Source organism: Varanus komodoensis, unplaced genomic scaffold, assembly GCF_004798865.1.
Source record: "Varanus komodoensis strain SLA01 unplaced genomic scaffold, ASM479886v1 scaffold71, whole genome shotgun sequence".
NCBI classification, from domain to species: Eukaryota; Metazoa; Chordata; class Lepidosauria; order Squamata; family Varanidae; genus Varanus; species Varanus komodoensis.
The window spans coordinates 399,747-418,996 of record NW_025336360.1 but is presented as its reverse complement, the minus strand read 5'-3'; the positions used below and the strand labels follow the sequence as shown (position 1 = coordinate 418,996).

At 51.6% G+C, this 19,250-nt stretch overlaps 1 protein-coding gene across 2 annotated transcripts in view; it reads right to left on the bottom strand.

Moving 5' to 3' along the window:
- Window positions 1-18,717, bottom strand: part of TNFRSF1B (TNF receptor superfamily member 1B) — a 38,891-nt gene extending 20,174 nt beyond the window's left edge. The window contains exons 1-2 of one of the 2 annotated variants that reach the window (XM_044452266.1): window positions 18,606-18,717; window positions 1,659-1,764 (exon numbers count right to left, since the gene is read on the bottom strand). In XM_044452266.1, the coding sequence (XP_044308201.1) occupies window positions 1,659-1,764; window positions 18,606-18,668 (169 nt within the window). In that variant the 5' untranslated portion in view covers window positions 18,669-18,717. Of the gene's footprint in view, window positions 1-1,658; window positions 1,765-7,625; window positions 14,342-18,605 lie in introns of those variants that run through there. The other variant, XM_044452265.1, reaches the window with a different exon arrangement.
- Between the last annotated feature and the right edge of the window lie 533 nt (window positions 18,718-19,250).

Genomic DNA, 19,250 nt, shown 5'->3' with positions numbered 1-19,250 from the left:
TCTGCTTCACATCCCGATTCCGGTTCCTCTGAAGTCTGGCAGCAGCCCTTGGGGACACGTGCCGGCATCAGCCGTCTTTCCCACTTGATGGAACTTTCCCCTCATTGCATGTGAGGATGCAGGTCTGCAAGGACTCCCGGGAATGGCAGGAAACATCAGAAGGGCCCCAGGATGCTTCTACCTGAGCTGTGACTGAGAGCAGAACTGATTCTAAGCCAGGGGGGAGGATCCCAGGATCCCGAGCTGTGAGAAAGGGGCATTAAGACGGGCTGCAGATATATCCATGGAAAAGAACTGGCAATGGACTCGGTTGCTTCTCTTTTCCTCTCATCCACACACAGCCCTTGGAGGGATATCCGTCCAGAATGCAGGCTGCTGATTAGGAAAGGGTCTGTCCAGCTTGATTTTGCTCGAATTCTCCTTTTTGGACTTTTAAATTTGTTCTGGCTCATTTCCACACTGGAGCTTGCTTGCTTGCTTGCTTGCTTGATTTGTTTATTTGGAAACCATTATATAGACCTGCATGCATTTTATATTAATTAACAGGCTAGTGTAATGTCAAATTTCACTCAAGTTACGCAGTTAAGAGCGTACCTGTCAAGGCTAAAAAAATCAGGAATTCTTTCTTGAAAAAAGGAACCTCCCGCGAGTTGAGGAGGTGCTGGGTGGACTTTCACCGCTCAAGCTACATCCATTCTAACTCATCCGGCATTTATAACGGAAAGGCTACACTGCAGGGGGCAAAATCTGCAGACAACAAAATCCAGGACGGTTTCACTGCCTGTAGGCAAGTGGCCGCAACACCAAGAAGCTGCTTGCTGGCAGCTGCTGAAGCTCGAGAATGGCAAGGGGGGGTGAATTCAACCCTCCACTGAACGAATGCATGGCAGGGGTCCTAGGGCTGGCTAGACTAGCCCCCACCCCACCCCACCCCACCCCAGCACACACACACACTTCCTGCCAAGCACCAGCCTCTCTTTGCTCTCCAGCAAACCATCCACCTCATTTTCTTGGCACTGTGCGCAGAGTTCTCTGCAGCGAAGTCCAACAGATGCGCCTCGCGGCAACTTCGCAATGGCCAAGGGTGGGGCAGGCGCTGCCGCATCTCCATTCAAGGTGTGGAGGAAGAGGCCAGGGCGCTCACGTCTCTGGACGTTTCCAGCCCATTCCAGCTCCTGCCCCGGCTCTCCTCCCCTTCGCTTCTGACCTCTCCTTCCCTTGGTATTTGTCTTCTGCTACTTTTTCAATCAATGGTTTAGAGCGACCGTTGATGGGTTTTCCAGGCTGATTAAAACAGGGCCACCGATCAAGTGGGCCACACGAACACAGCTTTGGGAACACCCTGACCTGACCAAAAATCGAACAACAACAAGGGGCTTCTGGATCCAGTCAAGCCAGAGCTTTCCCTAGAAACAAAACGGACAAAACTGAGGCACATTCCGAGAAGGCCAGAAGACTCCCTGGAGAAGACCTTCGTGCTGGGAAAGTGGAAGGCAGAAGAAGGAAAGGAAGGCCAAATACGGACGGCTGGACTGCATCGAGGAAGCCGCAGCCTTGAACTTGGAAAAGCTGAGTGGGGCTTTTGGGGGGCTTTCTTCCACTCGTAGGGACACCCTGAGTTGGAGATGTCTTGGCGGCACGTCGAAACGACACATTACCTGGAGGACACAAGCTGCAACATTTATTGATGGCCTCCACGAAGTGTTCCTTGTGTGGATTCTTGCATTCTTCCCGGTTCTGGGGAGTATATGGGAGAAGGTACGCCTGCAGACATAAAAGAGACAAGGTTGCCTTTGCAGTAAAAGCTTGTCATTCAGAGCAACACGGCAGTGGGAGCAGCTGCCTGGAGAGGTGGGGGGCTCTCCCACACTGGAGGGATTCAAGAAGAACCTGGGCAGCCACCTGAGTGGGATGGTGTGACCTGCTGTCCTGCACCAGCAGGGGGTGGACTTGATGGCCTCCATGGCCCCTTCCAACTCTACTATTCTATGATTCTATGACAGTGGGACCAGCTGCCTGGAGAGGTGGGGGGCTCTCCCACACTGGAGGGATTCAAGAAGAACCTGGGCAGCCCTCTGAGTGGGATGGTGTGACTTGGTGTCCTGCAACAGCAGCGGGTGGACTTGATGGCCTTCGTGGTCCCTTCCAACTCTACTATTCTATGATTCTGTGATTGCCAAACCAATACTGAACTGAGCTGAGGTGGGTGCTATTTGTTTTTTTTATACTTCCATTTATATGCAGCCTACTACTGAAGTCTCAAGGGGGCCTACAAAAAAAAATACATGTAACAATAGAGAATAAAACTTCATTATCGCAGTTTAAAACTTAACTAAATCACAACAAAGCAAGCCATGAGAAGGGAGGCAGGATCAATGACTAAACAAAGATATTCAACAGAAATGTTTTTGCCTTGCGCCAAAACAGTAACAGAGTAACAGAAAACAGTAATATTTCTCTTCATTCATGTCAGAAGTTCTACAGGTACAGTTAGTCAAAGAAAAGAAGAAAGGATGATCTATATCTAAACCACTTACGTTAAAACAACATAAGAGCGCCTCCTTCCGTATGTGCCCGCCCGTCCCTTAAGATTTGGGGCAGAGACTCTTCTTAGTTCTAGTCCCCACTCAGCCATGAAGCTCACCAGGTGACTTGGGGCAAGGCACAAATGCTCAGCTTAGCCTCCCTCACAGGGTTGTTGTTGTGAGGATGAAACAGAGAGGAGAAGAACCTCTTAAGCTGCCTTGGGTTCCTTCCAAGAGGAAAAGTGGCAGGAGAAGGATTTTTTCTCCCGATGTTCCCAAGCGTCGGGATTCTAGTGAGTATTGCAATGTACATGCTAGGACAAACTGCCCAGAGAGTTTTGGCTGTTGCGTGGTCTCAGAGTAAAGTAAAATTAACCAATTAATGGCAATAGTAACACCACCACCCTGGAGTTTCACTAGCAGTAACCAGAGTCAGTCTCTGCTACAACTTCCATGTGCATCTGTTCACAAACACCGGGTCAGATTTCCAGGGCGAGATAGTCTGAATCTTCAGACTATCTGGCCCATGTGCAGGTGCTGGCAAGACTTGAAACCTCTGTGAATTTTACCCCTTGGGGTTAAAATCTTATTAATAAGCCCTGGCTTACCTCCGTCACTTTGTACTTTATTGAACAAGGAATTAAACACAGAGCCAGGCCATTAGCAAAGCAAAAAACAGGAAGGCATGACTCTTGTCTGGGTACGGCTCCTGGGAGAAAGCCAGTCTGCGGCGGTGACTCCCTTGTTGTGCTCGCAGCTGCAAATAGCCCTCAGAGAGCGGAGGGGAGGACTCGCCACGCGGGACCTGCAGCACAGCTCCTGTCTGGGCTCCCTGGCCCGTGCCAGGCTGGCCTGCCCCAGAAGCAGCACGGATCCCCACCTCGGAGGGCAGAAATGGGCGAGCGGCAGATGGCGCGCTCCCCTCCCATCCACCGAGATGCTCCTCCACGGCCAGTGCTCCAGAGGACCCTGCTGGCCGCTTTCAACACTTGGCGCCCCTCTTGTGGCTTTTGCTACAGCACCAACGGGCCGGGAGGGCCTTCAGAGGGTCTGACTGGCCCTGTTCGCCCACCTGGGCCAGTGGGGCTCTTTGCAGCAGCTATTCCTCTCCGCCTCCTTCTAAGAAGCCCACAGCAAGCCAGAGGAGGAGGGTGTCCTGCCTACCTAAGGAAAGACGGTTTGGATGAGGACAGCACGGGCCACAGACGCCCATCAGAGCCAGTGCTGAGGCTACAGCCAACGCCCTCCCATTAGAGGGCCAGCCAAGGCCCTCCTGGGCCGTCCCTGGAATTCAAGGGCAGCAGCTGAATTCACGCCGTAGGAGAGAGGAGGACTTGAGGGATCCAGCCAAGTTCACGCGGCATGGAGCCTCCCCCGGGACACCACGCTGGCCTGAATAATCTCCAGCTGGCCGTAAATGAACTTGGCCAGAGCTGACCCTTCCCAGAAAATGACAGGAATTGTTACTGGCATCTTCAGCTTTATTTAAGATTAATCGGATGCCTAGATTTTTGGCTTGCTTCCTGGACATTCTTCTGGACACTTCTGGACAATTCCACCTGATTGAAGCTTTGGATGCACAAAGCGCTTTGGACTGACCGGACTGACCTTTCGGGAGGGAAACAAGGGACTTGGCATTTGTGGGCACGGAGGAGGACAGAGCCTCGCTGCGCTGCCTTGGCTTGAGGCTCTGAAGGTTCACCAAGCGAATGGCGGATGAGGTCTCCAACTGGTCTTCAAAGCAACCCTGTGAGGTAGGTTAGCCTGAGAGCCCACGACTGGCCCAGGATCACTAGTGAACTCCACGGCTGGGTGGGGATTAGAACCAGGGCCACCTGCAAGGTGGATGTGGTATGTCCTGATGGCACACGCCCTTCAGCTGCTGCTGCTGCTCTCACCGGTTACTGAACTTGCAGGGGGTCCCAAGGAGACCGCAGCTTCTGCAGGGACGGACCAGGTAAGGCCTCTTCCAGCTCCGTTTCTGATGCACACCAAGTGCTGGCTGAAACCTCTCCATGAAGCCTCTAGGGGCTTTCAGAAGACTGAACGCACAACACTGCGCCACACGAATAAACAGGCCGGCCCGTTACAATCATTCAGCTTCCTAGCGATGACACAGAAAAACCATCCGACTGATGATGGATTTCTACCACAGCATCAAGAAGCGAGAAGAGCTCCTTGAAGGTCTGAGTTCATGGGTCACCAGCTTCTACAACTGTCGTACCGGAAAAGGCAGCAAGCAATAGGAAAAGCACAATACTTGCTGACCTGGGAGAAACCATTTCCAGATGCAGGAAACCATCACCAAGCAGAATGGGGAGAGGGGGCTTGTTCAGAGATGCAGTGGTGCCAACCAAAGCGCATTTAGGACTGCCTTCTGTGGTTTGGGCAGAGGAGAGGGATGCACAGACCTCTGCCCCACATCCCCATCAATCGGCTTGGCAGAAACCGTGCCGGAAGACTCATCTAGAGATCTTCAGCTCAGGCAGGAGAGAACAATAGCAGACCACATTAAAAAGTGTCACGTGGGTGAGGTTATTCATTAACCACTTATCTGCTACATACTCTACTAGATAAATACAGCTGAAGAGTGTGCTTCTCTTCTGGTATTATGCATAGCAGAAGTGGAAAGGAGGAAGCCTATAGTCACTGGCCGGTTTCTGGTACACCAGCGCAAGCCTGCTGCCTCCTGGAGTTCTTCCCAAGAATCCTTTGCTCTGCTCCAACAAGTCCTTTATTCCTGTTCTTAAGACAAATCGCCAGAAGTATCACTTAAATACACCGCTTTCTCTGCGGTGGCGCCCCACCTATGGAATGCCCTCTGGCGCCATCGCTATTTGTTTTTTGGCACCAGACCAAGACCTTTTTATTTAAAACTTATTTTAATTGTTCATTTATTATGGTATTTATAGGATTTTAAAATTTTAAGCCGAGATGCTACCGGGCTTTTTAATCTCTAATGGTATTATTTATATGTTTTAATTATGCTGTGAGCTGCCCCAAGGCTTCGTTGCGATGGGGGCGGCATAGAAATGTTTTAAATAAATAAATAAAAATAAATAAATCATCTTACTAGTTCCATAGCTCCTCAGCCATGATTTCTTCTTTCATTTTGCTGGGCAAGTCCTTGAATATTTGTGGACCTGGTTTGACCTTATGTCGAAATAAGTCCCGGAAGTGAAATTTCAATCTCTGCATTTTGCAGTGCTGATAAAGTAACTCCAAAATGAGCGAAGCTCTCTCTTGGAGCACTGTCCACAACACCAAGCTCTTACTGGTGTTACACTGCATTGACTTTCTTTGCTAGCACATACCCTGTGCTTTTAGTTTTGGGAAGGTGCTAAGAAACCAACCAGAACGCCTTCATTCCCCTCCAGAACTGCAGTTCTGTCATCGCCAAGAAGAGGAACGAACTGCTGAAATCGTTACTGAGTCGGCTGTGTGCGAGAATGTGGCAAGTTGGCACGTTCCTTCGGTGCAACATCAGCTGCTTGGAGGAAATGGCCGCTTTCAACAACATGCTTTCCACATTGCAAAGTGGCCGTGGCAGACGCTGTGGCCTGCAGCCATCTCGCACCACCAAACCTCCTTCCTCAAAGGCGGGTTGCTGTGGACGGAACTTCAGCCGCTCTGGGTGGATGCACAGCGGCACAGGGAGGGGCAGACGGAGGGGATACAAGGGGGATGCTGGGAATGATGGAGGCAGTTATTCTTGGCGTGATTCCCGGGGACAAGGGGGCACCAGCTCTTTGGATGAGGAGAGCCAGGGCTGGGAATCGCGGTCTGTGCACACAGAGATGCCGGAGGAGGGACACTAAGGCTGCTGTCCTCAGGCAGCCTTGGGTACCGATGGGGTTTGGAAGGGCCGTGGGGAGGAGCAAGCTGAGCCTGCTCCAGACCCCACGACGCGGCATCAGGAGAGAAGGGCTAAGGGCCTGCACAGATCTAGGAAGCGTGCCCTTCTCTGAAGGGACACACACAGAAAAGGAGGCTTCCTAGAAATACCTTCTCATTTGGGTTCGACAAATGGTGGGCATGTCATGAGCAGAGCCGGCTGGAGCTGGGGGTCAGACTAGATGACCTTCTGACTCGCTCTGTTTCAATGTTTCTAAATCACTCTGTGCATGCTCAGAGACTCTTCCTCGGTTGGCTAGAGTTTGCTGGCTGTACGTTAGAAAGAAAGTGTTTTCCTGCGAAAGCCCTGCCTGTTGTTTGGAGGGACGGAGGAGGGAGCCCAGTTCCTGACCTGTATGAAGAGGGAGATGCATGCAGGCGTGGATACTGGGGGAAGTCTCTGGGTTGAGCCGTAGCTCCCGTGCTCCACAGACAGACCTTCCGCCAGGGCTGCCACCGCATCTGATCTCACCTCTGGGCCCGGTCTGCAGGCCCAGCACAGGGCATGGACGGCCGTGACGGCAAGAAGAAGAGCGGATCCTGAAGTGTTGTTGCGTCAGCACTGGGCCCCCCACAAAGGTGAGGACCTTGGCAAGCGCCCAGCAACGCCAACCCTGGACACCAGGCCTGTCAATGGCTCTTCCCACTGACGGTGAGACACTGCCTGCAGGATCAGCCCCAGAACAATCAACTGCTGAAAAATGTGAATGTTGCTCTCAGTTTGCTCTCTTCCGGGGTCACCTGTAAAGATCGGGTTGGTCACTGCAGGAAGCAGGATGCTAACCCAGAGAAGGCCTTGGTGTGGCCCAGCAGAGCTCTTACGCGAAGTGGCCCACACGCATTTGGCAGATGGGGGCCCTTTTGGACAGAGTTGCGAGGCTCCATTCAGCAGGATGTGCCGAAAAGCCCCTTGGTGTCTCAGGGCTGGTTCTGCCAGCCTGAACTCAGAGAAGCAATGCCCATCACCACTTCGAGAGGTGGAGGGGGGGTTATAAATCCATTACGTCCACCCCCTGAAACAAATTTGGCACACCACTGCCTGGACCCCGGGCAGCAAAGGACACCCCTGCACAAGCCCTGCAAAAGGAAGTTCCACCAGCACGTGTGTCCACCTTGCCCGATCTCCTGCGGCAGACCTCAAGGCCCCAGGAAAAGGTTGCGAGGAAGCCAGAGCGTTTAGATGGGGATGGAAAAAGGCGATCACACCTGCTCACTGAGAAAGCCACAGTGACGGGGCCTCCCACGTTCTGACATCAGAAGCTGCAGCTGTGGAAAAGTCGAGTGTTTCCGAGAGGGCTGCACTCGCCAGCAGAATCTTGCAAAAGCAGGGCGACGACGCGGCACTTTCGAGCGGCAGGCGTGCTTTCGGGTGAAGAGAAAGAAATGGCCAGCCAGCATTCTGAAGAGGAAGCGGCAGCCGAAGCCAGCCGCTCGGACGGACGGACGGACGGGGAAACAGCTCGCAGACCAGCCCGTGACAAGCTCAAAGGCAGCCCACCCATCACTCATTCTGAAACCTGTTCTTCTGCGAGAGCATTCTTCCTCTTTAAGGGGTTTTCTGGAGCCGTCCCACTCATGCCCCAAATTCCACGCATGTGGGGAAAGCCCACTCACAGGTCTTGGCGCCTCCTTCAGACCCCCTTTCTTAAGGTCAAAAGACACAGGCCTCCATTTCATGTTGCATGGGGACTGGGGACCCGTCAGGACGGGGGCTGGTACCCCCTGTTGCGGGGCAGCGTGCGTGTGTATAAGACGATCCGGACCAATCCTTTGCTGCACTCCTGTAAGAAGAGGAGTGACTTTGGAATACCTTCCAGAAGAAATACTCCTGGGACCAACGGTGCACATTTCTCAGCAGCAAACAGATAATTTCTATTTGCACTGGATCCTGTGTGTTTCTTTAAGCGGCTGGTTGAAAGAGGGTTTTCCCCCCTTTAGATTGTGCTGATGTGAGATTAAAGTTTATCGTAATAATTGGGGACTATTTAAGTACCCGCTCTCCCCACCCAACAAAAAAATCCTCTTTGAGATTAAGGTGTGCCCTTGATTTGAATTTCTTTTAAAAATGTGTCATTTCCTATCTTTCCCCTCCTCTCCTCCCTAAAATTACAATAAACAATGGGAGGAAGCTTCTTAGAGATGAGTACTTTTTTGGAGCCAACAGCATGATGGAGGGGAACTAAAGAGGCCCATTGGACTTTAAAAAAAACCCAAAAGCACAACATGTGTTTTCATATGCTGATTTACATAATGTCAGTCCAATAAATATGTCCATAATTAAAAAATCTCTATCCTGTAGCTTTTATTGAAGGAAAACTAATGCATTTCTGGTGTAGTTTCAGGACAGAGTTGTGCAATGACCCAGATTGTGGTGACTTCAAACATGTGCTTGGCACACCCACGCTTTTCCTTGGCTATTCCGGCCCCGATCCAGATGGGGAGGATCCAGGCGCTGGGTGCCACACTGAGCATGTGCCACATCACTGCAAACAGAATGTGGCACATGGGGCAGGAAGGTTTTTGGCACAGTATTGTGGACTAAATCACGCATGCTTCAAGGCTGCAAAATGACACGCAAGATGACATTTTGCACACCCCCCTCAAACACAGTGGGATTTACCGCGTGAGTAATCGTCACTCATTCCGCCCCACCCCAACCACCGGCAAGCCCCATAACTGGAACTGACCAGCGTCCCCTGATCTGTAGGGGCAGAGAGAGGGGACCATTGCTAATCGAACCCCTTTCTTTCTTTCTTTCTAATACTTAAACTTTGCTAGCTTCAGGATTCAATCACTTAAACATTTCTTAGTTTCTAACTTCTTGTAATCCCGAAATCTACACCTAATGTTCAATATTACGCTTCACCAACATGGAAGTACCCAGGACAAAGCGCCTGATAATTTGTTCACCCCCCTAACGGACTTCGTAATAACAGGACTGCCTCACTGTGGATTTTGGGTATAATTTCTCATGGGCAAGCACGGCTGCCCTAGTTTTTGGCTGTCTGGTTTTTAAATGACTGAAGCCTGTGCTCCCCCAGTTCCTCTGTAGATTCGAACAGTGGCGTTATCTTCCGGGTGGAGAAACAGGCCGAACCTCCATCTTCCAAAGAGGAAGACAGAACTTCTACAAACACTTAAGTGGAACTAAATCTCTCTGTAGTCACTATGACTTTTAATTTTTATGTTATTACATGCTGCTGCCAATATGTTTTTTTAAATGCTAGATATTGGTATAAACTAAATTGTAATGGTTCTTGTCTTAATTTTGGAGTTTTAGATATCCATTCTATTTATTAATTTATTATTTCTATTTTGCTTATCTTGGTTTAATTTTGATAGCTTATGATTTACTGCTATTGGTCTTTTGTAACTGTGGATTGTCATGTTCTGTATTGTTTTGTTCTTGTGCTGTTTATGGATTTTAAATAGGATGTATGCCACCCAGAGAGCCTATGGTTAGTGGGACAGCATATAATTTGAATAAATAAATAAAAGCAATATATATTTAGGATTACACAGTCCATATGATGCCATCCTAAACATGTTTTCCCACCCACTAATCCCATTTCCCTCTGCAACAAAACTGCAGCTTGTTTTTCTGAGCTTTATAGCAGCTTTCTATAGTCCTCCAGGATTTTGAACTGTTTGGAGGATGGGATTCAGCACCACAGACAGACCCCTGACAGCTCAGAATGAAAGCTGATAGGGATACAAAAGGGCAACATAAGCATTACCACCCCCTGCCCCCCCCCCCCCACTTAAGGTGCACAGTAGTACTTAAAGCCAGCCACATTGGTTTGGTCTCTGCAATGGTTGATCCTACAAGTTCCTCTCCCCTTTTCTGGCAGTTAAAATTCAATTATACTTAATAAACCAAGAGATGGCTCCTTTGACGCATTTTCATGGATTCAGCTTCCCCGGGGCGAGGTGTGTCTCTCAGGGACCCCATCTCCTAAGGGCACCTCCATGGATACAAATGTATATGGATCAGGGGAAGGAAAGCACCAAAGAGCTTTAGGGCTTTTCCACCTTTCTTTCCACAAGTGCCATTTTTCTCCAGTTACATGAAAAGCACCGTCTTTCAATGTGTTCTGAGCAGTGGATTCCCACCTGTGAAAGCTTATTATGTCACAGTAAATTTGTGGGTTTTTAAGACATGCGAGACACTAGACAGCCAGAAACCCCACAGTTTCCTCCCACATCTCTTTACCTTCCACTAGCCCAGCACAAGCCCTGAGGCTAAGGAGGACCATGCACCCACCAGAATTGGGCCACAGGGATCGCACAAAAGGCAGGTGCATGCCAGAACGACCACTGCAGAGCTCCAGACACACAATCCTGCTAACCTGCCCCACATTCAGCTCTCACTGCTTACTCCGCCCCACTCCTGTTTCCCCCAGAGTAAGAGGCCTGGCCCAGCTTGGAAGGAGTTCAGCCGAACCCCCGATATCTGTTCAGCCGAAACGCTGGCTCATCTCGTTGTCGTGGCCTTTCTTCCTGTAATGGCCCAGACACAGTGCAACCTGGAGAGGCTTCTGCCAGAACAGGTAGGCTGCGAGATGACAGGTGTGCATCAGGTGACTGTGATTCTGTTAAGCAATTTTGGACTCTGGACTAAGGAACACAGTGCATGGACTGCGGAAGGAGATATGGCGAGCTCTCTTCTGGTTGAAAAGGCTGATGCCTTCATTCAACACTTGAGCCCACTAAAGGAGAACTCTTCAGGACTCTCAGGAGCTGCAAGTCTGGAGGTGAGATGCAGGCTTGTATCAAGGCAGGTGACAGAAATCGGGGCCGCTCTGAAGATCCAGAGCACAGCTTTAAAGGTTCAGATGCCATGCCCAGGTGGGCCCTTTGCTAAGACACCCAGGGGAAGAAAGCACCTTTCTTACGATCTCAGTCCAGGAAGAAAGAATGGTGCAGCTAGCTCCTGATTTTCTTTGCCAGGGGAGTCGGTGACGCTTTCAGGCATTATATATCATGAGGATTGATATTCGCAGAGTGCAATCTATGTATGTGGCTATCTATACATGTAGCTTTGAACAAATAACAGTTCTCTGTTGCAAGGCGCTTGCAATGCAAAGAAGGTCACAAAAGAGACATCAGAGGCAGGGAAGGACACTGAAGCCAAGAAGTAACCTAAGAGGCCGGTGTGATGCTGGCAGTGTGCTGAGATTCAGGAAGTCATGGGGCATTGGAGAGATCCCAAAAACGAAAAAGGCCTGGGAAAATAGGTATGGGGCAGCCATGCGAGGACTCTGCCCCGTATCAGCTTTCCTGCACCTGAACTGGGAGCGGTCCTGCAATGTGGGTTTCTCTCACCTGGCCACAGGTAGAAGTTACATCCTGCACCTTTGCAGAGGTACCTCAAGAAACATGCCATCTGGAATGGTGGGAAAGCCAAGTCAGAACAAAAGGAAGGTGGAGGAAACTTTTGGGGTCCTGGGATTACACACCGAATGCGGAAGGAGGGACAGCACAGGGCAGTTAGCAAGTCAGAATGATTTGCTTCCCATGAGGCTCCTCAAGGAAAGGATCCGTCCTGAAGGCAGGGCTTTGTTCGCAGGCCTTTCCCAAGCAGGAAAGCTGGAACCGTTTCCCAGCTTGACACTTTTTGCTGTCAACACAACTTACAGGGCAGCCCAAACTCTTTTGATGTAGGAAAAGCCAAGTGCTTAGAATTAAGGATCAGTGAATTGTCCTCCGTAAAAGGTGGGCCAGCCCAAACATGGGAGCCCCTTGCTTTGCCCAGAGGGGATCAGGAGAGACTGCAAGCTGTCCCCAGCAGAAGCGTTGTCAGGTGTATCTGAGCCCCATTTCCTTGACCCACAGGGGAAAAGAGCTGGGATCGGCACCGGGAGGGATGCCAAAGGCATCTGGTATTTTGCTCTGCAACACTTCCTTTGGCGTAATCGCCATTCCCTCTTCCCGGGGAGGGTTCTGTCTTTGGTCAGGTGCGGAGCAGAGGAGTGGAAAGGGACTCTGAGCAAAATCTCAGCATCCTGGCCAAACCTCACCTCCCATGATGCTTTGTGGGAAGCCATGATGAATCTGCTAAATGCAATCTTGCTAGCACAGAAAGGCCCTGAAAGGTCATCTAAGGGTTGAATCTGGGCTGAACTGCAATCAACTCACCGTTGATTTTAATGGGCCTATTCTAACTCTGACTGGAAGAAAATGGATGCATTTGAACCATGGTGCTGGAGGAGGGGTCTGCAAAGACCCTGGGCTGAGAGAAAGAGGTTGTAGGTCGGGCCAGGCCCGAGCTTTTCCAGCAGCAAAAATGGCCACACTGAAGCCATCATGCTTTGGACATACCGTGAGAAGGCAAGGCTCCCTGGAGAAAGCAATCGCGCTGGGCAAAGCTGAAGGCAGGAGAAGATGAAGACCAGCTATGCGATGGACGGACTCCATCCAGGAAAAACGTGGAAGAGCTAAGCAGGCAGGTCAAGGATGGGATGTTTTGGAGGATTTCATTAACAGCATCGTCGCAAATTGGATAAGACTTGTTGAAACATCACAATGACGTTCTGACTTTACTGGACCTGCTTGTCATGCGACGATCCCCCGAGGTGCAGCAGCTCCAGACTTAGGGACCTTATTAAAACCCCTACCCAGCTTCCACATGCTTAATTACATCATTTCACAAGCTCCGAAATGTGATAAAACTAGCGTGAGCCTCACCTTCTGTCCTGAAGGCCCCATCCTCTTGCTCTCTGTCTGCAGGGGCTGGCAGAAGCTGGCTTTCCTTGCCCGCTCCAGGAGGAGAATAGCGGATACTGCTGAAAGAGCTTGGATCCACTCTGCAAGGTGACAGGCAGGTACAGGACAGGTGCCCATTGGCCTTTAGCCAACGTTCAGAACCAAACCACTCAACCTTGCTACCTTCCAACAAACCCTGGGAGCTGCGGACAATGTTCTCCAGAGGGTCAGCAAGGAGCAGACAACCTCACCTGTCTTTGTCCTCAAATTTGCAAAACAAACTATTCCATTTCTCCCGAAAGCTGATGAGCTACAGACATTATGAAGCTTATCCGGCCTCAGCTGTTTGTCTCCTGACTCATCACAGTGGGTGCTGGTGAATTTTTGCACTGCTACTTCAGCGGCTTTCCAAAACACAGCCATAAACGTGAGAGTCGCACTTTAGAGAAAGGTTTGAGTCACACTTCCTGTAATTCATCTGTTTGCCATATCCCGCCTCCATACAACCCATGCCGGGCCGGGGTGGGGGGGGCGGGGGGAGAACACAGAGAATTTTGCTTGCTTCTTCCATGCACTGAATTACTAGTTGAATATGATTCATCTCCTGGTCTTCATTCAAGGTTGGCCAAGGTGAAAGGTAATAAGGGAGTAACGCAAAGACCATACAGTGGAGTTTGCAGGTGAATTAAGATTTCTTTACGGGCATGCACACCACGGGGGAGGGGGGAGTTTCCCCTGTCCTACTCTTACACTCCAGTCCAACTTTTCCCACTCCGGGGCACTCCAGATGTGCTGCACTACAAATCCCAGCATCCCCAGTTGGGGCTGCAGCCCAAGACATCTGCAGGGAACCAGCTCTGAGGAAATGTTGCTTTTATGTGCAATAAAGAAAGAGGTGGAAATATGAACTTTGCAGTTTAAGAAACAGAGGAAATCAGATCCAACTTAATCACACACATTTGTGAAGAACAAAAATATCTGGCAGATTTATAAAAGTGAGCAACTTAGGGCTAGGCAGAACGAAGGGGTGAGTGCGAATTCAAGTTTTCATTTTTCAGAAAAACATGGCAGGAATTAAGGGCCGTGTCTTCCAAAGGAGCCAAGCTCAGGAGCCAAGGCTCAATTTGGATGCCAGGAAGCACTTCGTGACAGTCAGGACCCCGAGGGCATGGAATGGGCTTCCCCAGGAGGTGGTTGAGGCCCCATCGGTGCGGGTGTCCAAGGATAGGCTGGACGTCAACATGGTGGGCATGTCATGAGCGAGCCGGCTGGAGCCGGGGGTCAGACTAGATGGCCCGGGAGTCCCCTTCTGACTCACTCTGTTTCTATGTTTCTAAGCCCTTTCTCGTTTCTTCAGAGAGCAGCAGCTCAGAACTTGGCAGAGAGGAAAACAACATCAACCAAGGTGGGCTCCTCCTGTCAGAGGATGCCAGGAAGAAAACCCACACATTGCGCCCCTCTCCCATCTCTTTCGCCTTAATAGATGTTTGGCAACAAAATGGGAAGCGGAAATAAATTAATCTGGATCCTGAATAAGGTTCCATGACGGCCCAAGGAAGGCCTCTCCTGAAAGCAACCGGGCAAAGCACGGATGGAAGGAAACTAAGAATTGCGGTACCAATTGTGTTTCGCGGGAGGTCAGAGGCAAGCTAGATGTCACTGCAAAGCAGCTCTTTATTTATTTATTTAGAAAATTGCTATGCCGCCCCATTCGCCGAAGCCTCGGGGCGGCTCACAAAAGCAGAGGGTTTGGTCCATAACGGGGAAAGTGTCAGCATATTCAAGGGTCCCGCTCTGGCTGTCCAAAATCAAGGCTTAAGAGAAAGAAGCTTTTCGATCTTTTACAAGGGGGAGGAGGGGAGAAACGACACCAAGGCTTGGAAACCCCCCAAAAGGCTGGTGTTGGAGGGGTGGGAAGGTGTGCGGCCACCAGGGAAATTCCACAGAGCTGGGCTGGGAACTCCAGATCATCTTGAGACGCTGCACCTGTGCCTTATGGGGCCACACCGCCTCACGGTTCAAGAAAGGGAAGGCACTCCAGGATCTGTCCTTCGAATACTGGGAAATCTGAGCGAGAACAGCATCTCTCCAAAGTGTCTGGTGTACCGCGGAGTTGTGAGCCCGCACGTGAACCTGCATCAACGAAGGTGGGAAAGGGCACTCCAGGGTTCTGGAAAGGGGACTTTTTCAGCCCTATGCGGAGATACTGGGAAGCATGTTCTCCATCCTGTCCTGTCACATTTCTGCCCAAATTCACTCCCACTGGTCTGTGGCTGGGCCCAAGGGACGCTTTATCTCAGGGTGCCTTCTAAGCAACCCTGGGCTCACATTTAGCCTGGTTCCCCTGCTGTGCCCGACAGCCAGATCCTGTTTCTCATCTCCACCCCTCACCTGGACACCTGGCAGATGCTTCTGCACAGGTGAATGAGGAGTATGTGGCACCTTTGAGTGTCACGCCGCTTCAGTGTGAATCTATGCAGAGAGCCAGCGTGGCATCGTGGTGAAGAGCATGGGACTGGGACTCAGGCGATCCGGGTTCGAGTTCCCGCTCAGCCATGGAGCCAACTGGGTGACTTTGGGCCAGTCACCGACTCTCAGCCCAGCCTACCTCACAGGGTTGTTGTTGTGGGGATAAGATGGAGGAGGAGAATGATGTCAGCTGCCTTGAGCCCTTTGTAGGAAGAAGGCAGGATAGAAATCCAAACATAAATAAATAAATACCACGTGTACTTCTGCTTGGCAAACCTCAGGACCAGAAAAGACAGGGTGTGGACCATCAGCGGTTGGATCTTCTGACATGTCTTGCTTTGATGAAGAGCCGCTGTGGTCCCCCGGCTGATCAGGGTTGCGGCCTCCAGGGAAGCAGAAAGTTTAACCTCTGCCGCCCCATGGCTCCCGTGCAAAGCGCATGGCCAAGCGGCACATGAGCACTAGCTGCTTCTCCAATACCTCTCCCACAGCAGTTGCGCCATATTGAACCAATGGCCGACCCAGTCTGGATACCGCATTTTCCAGATTGGCTGACCAGATGTTCTTGGGATGCCACCGAAGCAAGGATGAAGGTAAGAGCTACTTCTACTGAAGTTACCCAGCAACTAGTGCGCTAGAAAAGGGCTGGTTAAAATAAAAACCTGAAGGGTGGGAGCACCACAAGAGGAATGAAAGAGCACGTGAAAGAAAGAAACATGATTAGATGGGTCTCCCCCACCCAACACATTTAGAAACACAGAAACAGAGCGAGTCAGCAGGGGCCTCCCAAGCCATCCAGTCTGACCCCCGACTCCAGCCGGCTCCGCTCACCCCATGCCCACCATAATATGTCAATAGTATGCATTCCTGCTACAGAACAAGGAGAAGAAATGGAAGAGTTGACCCAAGGTGCAACTCGGAAGGAATTTGAGCATTTCTTACTCAGCTTCATGAATGAATAAGAGCTTGTATACCATGCCTGGGTACGCGCACAGATTTTGGAAATGATGCCAAAGATGACCAAAGGGCCGGCGCCATCTCCACCCCCAGTCATGCCCGGGGTTGTTTGCTAATCCACAGTGTTTTCAACATCTTCTCTCTCCTGTTTTTAAGTTGCTGCCTTCATTACTTGAAGGGGAGGCACCTCGTAACTTCCACATACCCAGGCCCTGTCAGTGCACACCTGTTCGCCGAATGGCACTGGATCAGACCAAGTCCCTCTAACTGCTTGGAAGACCATCCTGGGCCCTCACAGAGGGGCAGAGTGCAGCGGCTACCAGAACAGGATAGAGCAAATTCAAAGCAGGTCAAATCAGCGCTCCTTTTCCTTTGGAAAGGTTGGCCAAAATCCAGGTGTTCTGCATGGCAGTGGGTCAACCTGGCCAGGTTTGTGGGACACAACCAACAGCATGGCCAAGGGGTCATGGGGCCAGCTGGCCTCTCTCTCTCTCTCTCTCTCTCTCTCTCTCTCTCTCTCTCTCTCTCTCACACACACACACACACACACACACACACCCCCATGACTCTTCTCCAGATATAATGTTGCCAGGGGGACACCTTCCCCCCCCCCCGCCCTCTCTCTCCCTTTCCTAGAAAATGGGAGCAGAAGGAAAGGGAGCAATTTTGCTTGTCTACAGAAAAGATCCAGCTGGAAAACAAACTGCACAGCATCACCACCTTCACATTCTGCCTTTCTTTCTTTGCAAGGAACCCAGGGCAACTTGCGAGGGTCTCCCTCCTCTCCATTTCATCCTCACAACAACCCTGTGAGGAAGGTTAGGCTTAGAGTTTGTTACTGGCCAAAGGCACCCAGAGATCCTCAGTCCCAGTCCAGAATGCACACTGGTCTTTTAAAGATTACAGAGGGCTCCCATCTGGAAATCAGGAAGTTTTTATTGTTATTACTATTATTTTGGGAGGGGAACGGGAAGGGAAGCTGTCTGAACACACCCCAGTTCCTTAACCGGTTAAAGTGTGTGTGTTTCGTTTCAAGATGAAAAAGGTGGAAACAGTGGGGAACTAACAGATAAACACAAACCACGAGGGCAAAGAAATGGTTTCTTTTTTCTGCCAGATCTTGGCATCGCCCAGGAAAAGGTATTCACAGACACCTGGGGCAGAAAAGCTAAAAATTCTGCCGCACAGCTAATACACAATTCACGCTGAGAGCTTGGTGCCTCTCTCTAGAAGGGAATCCCGTGCACTCTTACCTGGAAACACCCCCCCTCCCGCCGGCCAGAAACCCAAGGGGACTTGCTCTTGAGTAGACCTCGATAAATATGCTGCATACTCTTAGAGGCAAAGGATTCGGCGCCCAGGGGCGTCTTAGGAGCGCCACCACTAAGCAGATCTAACCGCCCCAACCCACGCACGAATCCAGCCCTGACTACTTTCTTAAACGTCCTTCAGTTCAGCGATATAATGGCGTGCGGGGGACGGGGGCGTATTTTTGTTAAAAGGTTCGATATTGCAAAGGAAAAATCTACATACATAGCCAGCTACAAATCCTCGGAGAGCGACCAGGAAAGAGATCCAAAACGACTTTCTGCCCAACCCGGATTAAAATAAGCTTATTTTTGACTTCAAATTTATACACCCCTCAATAGCCCGGCAGGACTCCCGAAGTTCGTCCATAACGCTATCTTAAAGGGAAAGCCGTAAGCAGCTGCCCAAAACCACCTGAAAGCGCGACCCTCACTCCACCTCGGGACCAAGGCGAACGGAAGAACAGCGCGGTATAAACGCAACGCAGCAAAAATACTGCTCTTAGCCGTGATGGCGATTTCTCCGAGTGCGGCGGCGTTAAGCGCCGGGCACCGGGAGCGCGAGGGCAGGTGCGACAGAGCCTCCCCGACCAGCGCGAGTCTACCCGGGGCGCGCCCGCCGCCTCCGCGCGCCCTGGATGCCCGCGCGGGGCGCCGCGCCTCCCCACGAGCCGGGCTGGGGACGAAGGCGCCCCGGCGCGATGGGGCCGGGAGGAAGGGGCCCGGCCCCCCCAGGCGCGCTACCCACCTGCGCCAGCGCCAGCTGCAGCGCCCAGAGGAGCGGGCGCGCCGCGCCACGGCCGTTCCACATGCTGCGCCCTCGCCGCTGCCGCCGCCGCCGTCGCCTCCGGGAGCGGAAAGCGAAAGCTGGCACGGAGCCGGCCCGGGCCAAGACAAGCCGAGGGGCGGGCTCGGAAGGGAGGAGGAGACGAAGGGGCAGGGACTAAGCCGGCGGGGTGGTCCTGCAAGCCGCCCGGCGCAGCTCCAGGGCCGGGGAAGGGGGCTTGCCGCGAACGCTGCCTCTGCGCATTGCCAGAGAGCGCCTGGCGAGCGCCTGGAAGCAGATGTCCGCTCAGCCCGCCTCCCGCCCCCGACGCAAAAGGCACACTTGCGGGGCGCAGAGAAAGCACCTGGCAGCTGATATTCCCTCCTTCCTGCCCAGAGAAACTCTGAACGTGCGCAGAGGGCCGCCCCTTTCACGAGCGCTTCCTCCTCGGCAGTGCGGCAGAAGATGCACTGAAAGTTACGGCTGTAACGGCTGCGTCTCCAGGTGCAGCAATGCCCCCGAGCGTGTACAGAGAGCCCCTTTTGCAGTCGCGGTATCCAAGCATCACAAGTACTGGTGGTGACTCTAAGCACGTACAGAAAGCGAGCCTTGCTGTTCCTACCCCCT